We start from the raw sequence: 12,691 nt of genomic DNA on the forward strand, positions 1-12,691 counted from the left end.
CCGGAGGCACCGCGTGGTCCTCAGCACATGATCTGAAAACATGTCTGGTAAACGGAAGCTAATCTTGCTGTCTGTGAAGGCTGAAATTGACTCTCACTTTGGAAAGGGAGTCTCCCAGACGAAGCTCAGCCGAGACGACGAATTGGCAAAGTCGCAGATTTCGACAATCATCTGTAATGGCAAAAAATTAATGTCAGAGTTCGAGGCCAATAGATTAAAAGTTGATCATAAATGGCTTCGCGGCATGGCACATCCAGAACTGGAGAAGGCACTTTTCATTTGCTGACTGCATATAGGAACACTACAGTTGTTTGTTTCATGTCTTATAAAAATATTTTTTTCTTCATACACGATACACATATTTGGAATTGACATGTTTATACGGTATGACATGTTCATGTTTTTACATCTATAAATGCTGATACATGGTAGTTGGAGGCCATTTTATTGGAAATGGTTACAACGAACTACCGTTATAACGTACAGATTCGTTACGAGGATCGACTGTATATTTCCGCAATTCAGCACTACATAGTTCTAGGTCTACAACTTTTCCGCAACTATTTCGAAATACGTATAATGTTTTTCAAAACATTCCACTTTGCTTTTTAAAGTTTTTTTTTATTTTTTTACGCGTGTCGGTTGAGTTCACAAGAAGTATTTTATGTGCAAGTATGCCTACAATTGTGGTGACTAAATGTAGGAGTTCCTATTTATTAACAAATACAAACACAATACCGGTAGTTATTTTCTTCTGGCAGTGGGGGTCGCCTCAACACAGCCTCAGCATGATGCAAGTGATGAGCAAAGATATAGCTCAGTTAAGTTTCCTGTTGTTGCCTGTTAGGCTTCTTTCTTTGAACAGCGGTTGGGATGAAGGACTGTTCTCTTATTGCTGTTTTCAGCGTTGTAAACAAAGCATGAAATTTGAGAAAAATATGTTCAAATGAATTTTTGTCCAGTCAGTTTCTCAGTTCTCATTTTTTGGCACACAGTGTGGATTTGTTTGTTATGTAAATAGTGGTCCTCAAACAAGTGAGCCCCTGTGAATGCTCACGTGTGTGCAGTCAGTGAGTTAACTGTGGGTTATTAAAATGTCATGTTTGGAATGAGGGAGGCTATCCCAGGGCAGTCACCTCGTATATGTTGTAAGGGAGTCTTATTTAAGTGCAACTGTAAAACGGATACACACTTGAACTAAATGTGACATTTGAGAATTGCGGTAACGTGTTTTCCCTCCAAACGTGTTGCTGAAAACCAGTCTGAGGAAATTAGGCTTTCGTATGAACCGAACTCTGGAAAGATATAACCACTTAATACCTTTGCCGCATTTTCAAACCCCAACTCTGTTTTGAAAGCCGACTTTGAAGCTCTCAGTTTGGCTGGAAACCAAAAGTGAAATTCTAACTCAGATGAAAAACCTTTATTTGAAACCCAAACTCTGCTTGAATCCCAACTTTGATACCCTGACCTTACCGGTAATTGAAATCCTAACATTGGGTTGGACGCCCAAACGCTATTTTAAACTCGAATCCTGGAATGAAATCCTATCATTGGAATCAAACACTGTTTGAAACCCTACTTTTTAACACTAAGCATGTCTTGAAACCTCATGATTTCACCGAGACCTGACTGGAAACCCAAAATTGAAACTGTTTAAACTGTTGAAAAACCATAACCCAGGCTTGAAGCCTTACTTTGAAATCCTCACCACTGTATGAAATCCTAAAATCATATTGAAACCTGCAAACGCAGGTTTCAAACCCTAACATCAGTTTCAAACACTTGTGGTTCTAATCCTAACCATGATTTACCACTAATTTGAAATCCTAACACTGTCTTGAAAACAGACTTTGGTACTCTAAACCTGATTTGAAACCATCATCGTGTCTTGAAGCCCTAACATTGGCATTGAAACTTAATCTGAAACGGTAATTCTTGTTCGAAGCCAAATCCATGCTTGAAACCCTACAGTGATGGGTTTGAGGGCCAGGATGCATGAATCATTAAGAAATTAAATGATGAGCTATACCGCATATCATGGAGGCCTTGAGTGCGATAATGAAGCAGTTGGCACCTCGCATGTCCCCCTGGCCGAATCCTCTCGTGTTTCTGTGTGAGCGTGTGAATGAGGCCGTGCACATTGTAAAGCGCTTATGATATCCAAAGGGGCTGTATCAACGCATTCAGGTTTATTCAGTGAATGGTGCTAAACCTAAAAAATGTCAATATTTCATTTCTTTCAGGTCTCCCATGGTAACTATTAAATAAATAAATAAATGCAATTATAATTTACAGGTTCATTTTTAAAAAGCATCTTTATGGGCTTCTTAATTGGGACAAAATCATTAGTTTGTGGCGTGCAATGAAAAAAAACGGGCACAGATTTTTGTCCGGGGCTAACTTAACGGCGAGGTTTACATCCTCCATTCAATGATGAAAGAAGCTCTGGGGGGCCATTGCCTGGGCACTGTAGACACAACACTAATGACAAAGATGTTAATTTCGGTTTGTATGAGACTTTTCAGAGATACTTTCCAAACTGTGCAAGCAGAACTTACAGTAAGGCCTTAGTGATATTTCAAGTCAGACATATACTTCAACACAGAGGTCCCCAATCACCGGGCCGCGGACCGATACCGTCCGTGGGTCATTTGGTACCGGACGCACAGAAAGAACAAAGATTTGACATAACCTCCCTTTTATTCATTTCGGAACCTGAAAGATGCTTTATTTTAAAAATGTACTGGATTCTATGTTACCTTCGTTGACAGTATGTCCATACCTGTCAACTTTTCGGAGCGCCATCCTGTATAAACTACCAAAAAAAAATCCTTATAAAGAGCAAAAAATCCTTATAACATACCAAATCATTTTATATGTCAAAATAATGGCAGAAAAAAAACCCACGAAATTTTCAATGATATTTATTGTAGATCTCCATAATACAATGTCTTGTTAATGTCTAATCATCATTCTACTTAGTGGCATTACTGTGTTCAGAGTTGTATTCCTATATATATATATATAATATCCATCCATCCATCTTCCGAACCGCTTGATCCTCACTAGGGTCGCGGGGGGTGCTGGAGCCGATCCCAGCTGTCTCCGGGCAGTAGGCGGGGGACACCCTGAATCGTTTGCCAGCCAATCGCAGGGCACACAGAGACGAACAACCATTCACGCTCACACTCACACCAAGGGACAATTTAGAGTGTTCAATCAGCCTGCCACGCATGTTTTTGGAATGTGGGAGGAAACCGGAGCACCCGGAGAAAACCCACGCAGGCCCGGGGAGAACATGCAAACTCCACACAGGGAGGCCAGAGCTGGAATCGAACCCGGTACCTCTCCACTGTGAAGCCAACGTGCTAACCACTGGACTACCGGGCCGCCCATATATAATATATAATATTATATATTATTGAATGATATATTTGTTTCCTTTTAGAACTTGCTTGTACACTACCGAAGTATGCAATGAATACTCTGCTGTTTTCAACTAGGAACCACGCGATTTACTGGAAAGTTACCGTAAATTAAAGCATTTGAGGAGACTAGCACCATTCTGGGCAAAAGCAAACGGAACTACCTGTTAGGGGGGAAAAAACTGACATTTTCAGAATCCGTATATGTGCGATACGGCCATATACGTAAGATTCACCACAAAATCCGTATGAACTATGGCTAAACCGTCCGTATGAGTTGAAAGGTATGTCACTCTTGACGCAGGTGAGGGCGCGCTTCTCGGTCACGTGATAGGTTAAACACTAAAATTAAACCCTGGAGCTAGCAAAATGGGTACAAAAACAAACGTCTTTGGGAAGTTTCTTTGGGAAGTGCAAAGGGCCCAGCCAGGACATAGAAGAGGAGCCTACGACTTTCAAGAAAAAGAAGAATACGTTGACTGGACAGTATCAGGAGTCCTACTTAAAATACGGACTCTCACAAAAGGACATTCCCACGCACCAAGCCCACTCTGTATTATATGCAGCGATGGTGAGTCGTATTTTTCATGCACTTTGTATTCGCGGTGTATCCTATGTTCAAGGCACGTTTAAACAGATAGGACGTTCCTCATGTCATGATTCGTGTTTTTTTTCCATGTTTCTAGAATACCACAGTTTTCATGCGGGTTATATCATATTATTTTGTTGTATTTACCAGTCACACCTTAAAGGTCGGTCCCTGAAAATATTGCCTGACATTAAACCGGTACTGGGACTAAAAAGGTTGGGGACCGCTGCTTCAACATATCACCTCACACTGACTGATGTTGTGATGGCATCGAACAACAGTGCCAGCAAGTATGGTGACCTAAAGACACGCAATATTTCAACAAACCTCAAGCTTGAAAACTGATTTTGATGTCACATTAAAAGCTGATCAAGTCTTAAAAAGGAACACACTCTGAAAACTGCTGGGTTAAAAGTAATGTTAAATGAATGAAATAGGCTAACCCAATTCTGGGCCCAAAAGGGACCGAGCCAATGTTGGGCTATTTTGCACCCTTAAAAATATTGAATCAACTGCAGACAATGGTAAATCATGTGACCCTAAGTCAGGATTGAACCCCTAACCGTTGTTTGACCTCTTAACCCGAAGCTTCAAACAATAGCTTGAAACCCTACGCAGAGCCAAATTTTAGTAGCTCTGGTGAACTATAGTTTCTACAAAGTTTAATTATGATACATCCTGTATTTGCTATTTAGCAAAATATGTTTTTCATCACTTTTCTCAAGCTGCTGCACCTCACGCTTTACCACTGGCCCAAGTAGCAAAGTTAACGAAACGATCGCCCAGGGGCCGCTTTTCAACGCCAGCATTTTTACGAGTCGCTCTTTTCCCATCTGCTGTCGTTTCTGGTCCTGATCCAACAAGCAAAGTCACAAAGGAAATTATGCTTGACATGCTCTCACAAGATGCTTGCATTATATATAGAAAGTTCCAAAAGGGAGTCAAACGCAATAAAAGCATCACGGCAGCAGGATGCATTCGGAATCAACAAGACACAAATTGGATATTGACGCATGATATGCATTTGTTGAGCATCTCCTTTTGACTTCATCATCTCATGAGAAAAGAAAAGTGGGCTAAGATGGTGGGTGAACAACCATTCCTTGGATGGCGGTCCCCCGGAACAGGCACACGCTGTTTGGTCCATTGACTGGCACTCACGAGCGCCAACCTCTCAGGGAACAATTGGGACAGGAAGTGAGCAAGGAAAGTTTCTTTCACTCACAGGAAGCCTGGCAAAGTCGACAGTAGCTCCAGAGACAAACACACTCAAAGAGATACGCACACTCTTCAAGACAGGAGTTTTTTAACTGAAGAAATAAAATAACCCCAATATGCCCAATTGGGTTTCCTTTGTTTGGCTAACTTCCTGCAGATGAGAGCAGATACAGCAGAATCGGATATTTCACCACTTCCTTCTTCTGAAATATTGCGGGGGGCTTTGGTTACTCACATCAGCACCTGGTATTCTTCTTATCTTCTTATTCTGCTTCCCACGCCGCACAGCCACATAACCCAGAAGGACACAGGTAAGAATGAATCATTTCAGTAACTTTGTCGTTCAAAAAGTTCTTAGATGCATTTATGTGAATTCACCAAAGTAAATAACTTTTTTAAAAAGGACTGTGCAGTATATGTTGGCACAGTGCCTGACAGTTGGTCTAGAAGCTTTTCCCAAAGAATACGCAGAAGAACTACTGACAATATGGGGAAAAATATTCTATATTCTCTCTAAAAATAAAGGATTCATTATTTAATTTGGAATGGTTTATCAATCTTAATTTGACACTATAATCCTGGTTCGAAACGCTTATCATTGCTTCAAAGCCCAACTCTTGTTGAGAGCACTCAAATCCCCATACAATGATGAATATAATAAGATAAGATAAGATATCCTTTATTCGTCCCACACTGGGGAAATTTACAGCCTCCAGCAGCAAGAATGTAGGTAGAAAGAAGAAAGAAGAAAGAAGAAAGAAGAAAAAAAACCCCAACAACCACCGTTCAATTAAGTGCAATATAAACACAAAATGGATAAATCGCAGTGCTATTTACAATTGTCTTTCACAGACAAATGGAAGTTGTCTTTGTCTCGCGAAATGATGAAGCAGCATACGGTTCATGACCCATGGCTGTGTTTATACACCGAGTAACTGTAAACAATTTGATGTTTACGACCACAAGCTGAAAACCTTGTAAACCGCATTCCATCCACTTCTATACACTCTGCCCTTCCTTGTTTGTTTCACCATTCAGCACGATGAAAGAACTCTTTCAATCTTAGCACTGTAAGATAAGATAAGATATCTTTTATTTGTCCCACACTGAGGAAATTTACAGCCTCCAGCATGTGGGTAGAAAAAAGAAAGAAGAAAAAACAAACAAACACCGTTCAATTAAGTGCAATATAAAGACAAAATGGATAAATCGCAGTGCTATTTACAATTTTTCACATAATTTAATTATTATTATTATTGTTATTATTGTTGTTATTTTTATTCAGCAGCCTGACAGCAGTCGGTAGGAACGAGCGTCCGTATCTCTCCTTCTTGCAGCGCGGGTGTAACAGTCTTTGGCTGAAGGAGCTACTTAGTGCTATCAGGGCAGGCTGGAGAGGGTGGGAGGGACTGTCCATCATAGTAAACACCGCATTTGTCTGCTGTCATCCAACCTTCTCATCTCTAGAAAAAAGAAAATGAACGACTCACTCGCCAATACCTCCATCAAGTGCGTCCTTGATATCAGCGTGACCTCGGTCGTGTTCCCCGCCCTGTACAGCATCCTCTTCATACTCGCCCTTCTGCTCAATTCAGTGGCGGCATGGATCTTCTTCAGCATCCCCAGCAAGTCCACATTCATGGTTTTTCTGAAGAATGTGGTAAGTGGCTGTTACGCATCACACGAGGTTGGTACAAGCAGTCTATCAATAGTGTCCAACGTCTTGGCTGCTTGGCTTGATTTTTTTTTTTCTGGGTACGGCAATTGCGAACAGATTCTCATTTGCAATGCTGACCTGACAATAGCGTAACCCTACGCTTCAGACAATGGAAGGATGGCTTTCACAGCTTCCATCTTTTCTTTTTAGGAAAAAAGCTCATCATCTCTCAAAGGAATTTAATATGATACAGTACTTCATGATAAAAAAAAATATTAATGGAATTATTGGATCAATGGTTGGATGGGTAGATGTTTGAGCATATTCGTGGTTGTATGGATGGTTGGATAAATAGATGGGTGATTTGTGCAGCACAGAGAGGAAAGTAATTTCATCTGTGCTGTATGTTACACATAGAGCATATTTGACAATAAAAGATGACTTGATTTGAGATGTTTGATGGATGGGTGGATGTTTGTTTGGATCGATAGCTCAAAGGATGGATGACTGGATGGTTGGATTTATGTTCCGGTACCCGCACCCGCAGCGGCTCCTCGTGTTGTCTGGTTGAAAGGGAAGCAATTTAATCTGTGCTGTATACAGCACATTTGACAATAAACTTGTAATTGAATCGAATTCTATGTATGCACAATATGACTAATCAAATCATGTGATTTAAAAAAAAATCTTTTTATTTAAACAACAGGTGGTGGCTGATTTGTTAATGACCTTGACCATCCCCCTGAGGGTCTTAAGCGACGCCGGCGTGGGTGCGGGTCCTCTGCGGGCCTTCCATTGCCGTTACTCAGCCGTTCTCTTCTACATCACCATGTACATCAGCATCATCTTGCTCGGCCTCATCAGTATGGACCGCTACCTGAAGATAGTCAGGCCCTTTGGCAAGGGGCCCCTGCAGCGGGTCTGGGTGGGCCAGGCCCTGAGTGTCACTGTGTGGGTGGTCATGTTGTCTTTAGCACTGCCCAATGTGATTCTAAGTGACCAACCGCCAAAGTACTCTAGCGGACGCATCAAGTGTACCTCGATGAAGAGCCGGGCCGGCTTATTTTGGCATGAAGGATTCAACTACTTCTGTCAGGTATCCATGATAAGAATAATTACCGTACTTCATTAGGTACACCATCATATTGTGATATCTTGAAAATGCTGCCTTTACAAAGATAATAATGATTGGTTTTCTGGCCAATGTACAAAGTAGTTAAATAAGACACAAACTCAGATGGCTGACTTTCTGTGGCTTCCATGAGATGTGGTCTTCATCAATACGATGATAATATTAACCTTACAACAAGCTTCTTTACTTAGTCTGTTAGTTGGACAGAAGACAGTGTATAAGCATTAAACAGATACACTTCACATTAGGTACTTAGTAAGCAAATTAACTAATCATTTTCCACAAAAACTCAAAGGATGGTTTCGGCCATGGTCCATAGAACACATTCACACAAGCTTCTTTAGTGAGCTATCTAGTTGGCAACAATGCAGGTTAGTAATACACAGAGGCTGTGTAACTAACAATTTGATCGCTGCTGGCAGAATTTTAGTTTCCTATTCATTTGGTCAGGTGTTTCCATTGATAGTGCAGTGGTTCACATCACTGATTAATTCCCACTCAGAACCTCATTCATAATTGCCCTGTCATTGAATAGTGACAAGTCTATGTTCCAATTTTTGCCCAAAGTCATTTCGGAAAAACTTCCTGATGTGATCCTCAACAGGATCGACTGTATAGAGAAAGATCAACGGGAGTATCATGTTTTCCCTTCCCTTGTGTTTGCCTGCAGGTGATCTTCTGGGGAACGTTGGCCCTGATGGTGTTCTGCTACACATTCATAAGCAAGAAGGTGTATGAATCATACAAAGCCTCAAAAAGCAGCTCTGGGGCAGCCACCCGCAAAACCAAAGCCAAAGTCTTCGTGGTGGTTGCCGTCTTCTTTGTCTGCTTCGCCCCCTTCCATTTTGCCCGCGTTCCCTACACTCTGACACAGACCCGCAATGCCATCACTCAGTGCCGGGCGAAGAACGGCCTCTTCATTGCCAAAGAGACCACGCTGTGGCTGTCGGCCACCAATGTGTGTCTTGACCCGCTCATTTACCTGTTCCTGTGCAGTGTGTTTCGGAAGAGACTCACGGCCACGCTCAGAAGAAAGCCTCTCCACAGAGGAGACTCCCCCACTGCCACGTCCACACAGCTGGATATGTTGCAAATGACAAACAAAGTGGTGAAAAATGATCCAGCAAAATAACACAATGGACCTACCTAACATGTCCAATATGTACATATGTCTAATATTTTGTAGTTAGAAATACTGCTTTGAAAATGGCGGGGACCTTTAAAAAAAAAAAAAGAGGGCAATTGGTCAAGCCTTAATATGTTGGCCACTTCTGACAAAACTGCCACTGTGGCAACATCCATGCTACTCTATTCTGGGTCACCATTGTTCACAAGCATTTAGTTTAATTTATGTGATGTCTAAAGCATGCCTCTTGCTGCCTTTACAAAGGATGCTGATTGGTTTGTTCATTTATTTAACAGTATTGATGTAAAGGGAACGTATTATAGAAAACTGACTTTTTCATTGGCTGTGTAGACATATGTGGGTCTCTGGAGTGCCACGTAGTATGTGCACGCAACTTAATTTTCCAACATTTTCAGAAACTTATCATAAAGTAAGCCATTCAGGTTTTGGCTCTTTTGTGACATCACAGGCATTCAAATAATACCATGAAGAGAAGCAAAATACACAAACCGACGATTGTGTCAACAAACAAAAGAAACTGTTGGCTGCACGTATTAGCATTAGCTACGGAATTGCAACACATAAGGATGAGATCAAATTACATATTAGTAGATCACAACTTCAGGTACCACAGCCACACTCTATACTCCAGAGCAGAAATGGGTGGGATGAACACCGGCTCATTGGCATGAGACTGGACCGACCCCAAAATTGACTGATTTTAACAGGGTATTTAAGTGAGTGAAAAGTGTGCTGTAATTCTTGAACGTTCAAGTATTTTGATCAAAGTATGTCACTTTTTATGAAAGACATCCAATACAGCTATTTCAATTTGTGTAAAAACAGCTAAATAAAGCTCAGCAAGTTGGATATTTGAAATCAACACGAGCTTCATGGATAAATAGATGCAACAAACAGTGCGGGAGATCATGACAGTGCAACAGTGACCACGCTGTTCCTGCCACACAACACAAATGTTTGCCAAGTCATTGGATGCATGATGTCAAGCGCACTCAATGTCGTTGTCAACTTCCTGATCTCTAATCTCCTTGAATTGACACTTCTCCCTCTGTAAACTCCCAAAAAAACCAACTATTTATTCAGCACTTACTGCTAACTGCTCCTGCTAAGCAAACTCACTGCTTACTGGCGAGAAAAAAATGCACCATTTTATGTTTTTTTTTCCCCAATGATTTTTATGTTTCTAGTTCACACAGAATAGGGGAAACAAACACCGACAATTGGATTGGATTAGAGAAAACTTTATTGTCAAATGTAGTGTATGTGGAACATACGGCACAGATGAAATTTCTTCCCTCTCAACATAAAACAAGAGGAGCCGCTGCGGATGTCTATCAATTGTGCCTAATCCGAATATTTTTCGCCTTATAGATAAAAGTCAGCAGATGCCAGATTGCCGAATGTCTCTAAAAACAACTCCTCTGGTGTAGATTGTGTTAAAGAGTAATTTTTCTACCCCGGTTGGTTGGGGTCCAACAATGATAAAAGTTAAACCTGATCAATATTTACGATCGCAATATCTTGTGTGTGTACATCCCCACGATTGTCAATAAAGGTATCATACTTTTTTCTTTCCAGCACCACTTTCTCCCTGAACAATTTTTAGGGAATTTATTAACTACTTGTGGAAGGATTAATGTTACCATTCATGTGATAGACAATCATGTCTGCAACTGCATGTAGACTTGATTAATGTATCGTAATTATGAATTATAATCTTCCTCCATTCCACCCCGTATTGGATTGACTGCAGAGGCTGTTATTTGGTCAGGAAATTAACGAGCTATTCGCCACGGGCGGTGACGCAGTTACTGGAGCCAGAGGAAAGGCCATTTGTCACCCACCGATTAAATTCTCTGACGGCCGCGACAGTGAGTTATGAGAAATTCAAAATGACATTCATGGAAATTAAATCAACTCTGTGATAGCGTTGATTGGCACCGCATGCACGGACGCAAATCGGGGTCAGGGAAGAGTCAAGCCAGGTAGAGGGAAGTGGCAGGAGGCCTGACACTTTCACATTACTGGCTGCTTGCTTATTGAGCTTGCGTGTCCCTGCATGGCTGAAGCAAAATGGAACAATGTCTGTGTTCAGTGGTTCTTAAATATGGGTCCCTGGAAGCCCTGGGAATAAATTTCATCTGTGCTGTATGTTACACATACACTACATTTGACAATAAAGTTCATCCAATCCAATTATTAGCTATGTTGTATAATATAAAAAAGTTCAAACCTATGTATGGGCATTCGAATCCAAAACCAATTGTTCCTCTCTACCTTAGCTTTGGGCCAATCTACTCAATCATGACAGCTGTTTTCAAAGTAGAGTCAGTGGACTGCAAAGGGCCATGGGTGACAGATGGTCCCAGCATACACCAGAGGTCCAGGCATCCACAGATCATGAACAGAATCTGTTTCGAGAAATATGTCATGGATAACACAAATTGTACTATGCGTTGAAGTAATTTGATTGTCATAAAGTTGTCAAGTTTATAACACTGTTCAAATGTTAATTGGCAAGCCATGGCCAAGGGAATGAATAATATGTCTCAATAAATTGCAAAGCCTTACAGATGTCAAATGCGGATGGCCTTCTATCTGTCCAAATGATACCTATGGAATATAAGAGGAAGTTTATAGTGACAATTCAGTAATATTTAAAACAATGTGAAAATGATTCAGTTCATGCTGGTTTCTTCGTGGGAATTAATTGAACTTGGTAGTCGCTTCAACATAAAAATGGTATATGGTGCACACATAGACATTCTGTCCTCATAAGGCGAATTTTTATGCCTGCCTTGTTTAACTGACTCAACGGATGATATCGTACGAACTGATTAGATGCATTATTTCTACTTTTCAAGCATTATTGTTGTCTCATTCCGCATTATCACCCAATGAAAAACCAAGCTGGCTGTTAAAGGTTGAGAACCCGATGCAGATTTTATGACACAATTAAAAGGACAAACCCATTTTGTAAGAAATAGAAAAAACAAAAGTAGATAATTTGCTTCTGGGCCCCATAAAATGAGGATGTGACCTGCAACTGGCACACCAACCCATAAATATTCAACATCAGCCTTATTTAGAGGGTTTGTGGTTTAAATATATTTTTCAATATTCATTCAATTGTTCACCTTATGAAATATTTATCCATCTATCTATTTTCTAATCAGCTTTCGCTTTGCTGGAGCCTATCCCAGCTGTCTTCGGGCAGAAGGCGTGGGACACCCTGAATTGGTTGCCAACAAATTGTAGGGCACAAATGGATGAACAACCATCCACGCTCACGATTACAACTATTTTGGAATGTTGGGGGGAAAAATGATTACCCGAGGAGAACATACAAACTCCACAAGGGAAGGCTGGAGCCTGAATCAAATTCTGCACCTCTGCATGCAATGTGAGGCAAACATGCTAACCAGTGGATAACCGTGCCACCTCTTATGAGTTAGCGTGTGTGATATTTTTTTAATTTTATAAGTGACAATTAATTTTGTATATGACAATAACTTTTGTT

The 12,691-nt window shown here is 40.9% G+C and overlaps 1 protein-coding gene across 1 annotated transcript; it reads left to right on the forward strand.

The window, feature by feature from the left end:
• The first annotated feature begins 5,052 nt into the window (after nucleotides 1-5,052).
• Nucleotides 5,053-11,752, forward strand: p2ry13 (purinergic receptor P2Y13). Its single transcript, XM_052078673.1, is given in 5 exon segments — nucleotides 5,053-5,450; nucleotides 5,453-5,546; nucleotides 6,703-6,895; nucleotides 7,599-7,988; nucleotides 8,695-11,752. Coding segments are annotated over 5 exon segments (1,197 nt in total). The 5' UTR covers nucleotides 5,053-5,392; the 3' UTR covers nucleotides 9,157-11,752.
• Nucleotides 11,753-12,691: the final 939 nt, after the last annotated feature.

Source organism: Hippocampus zosterae, chromosome 10 (genome assembly GCF_025434085.1).
Source record: "Hippocampus zosterae strain Florida chromosome 10, ASM2543408v3, whole genome shotgun sequence".
Lineage (NCBI taxonomy): Eukaryota > Metazoa > Chordata > Actinopteri > Syngnathiformes > Syngnathidae > Hippocampus > Hippocampus zosterae.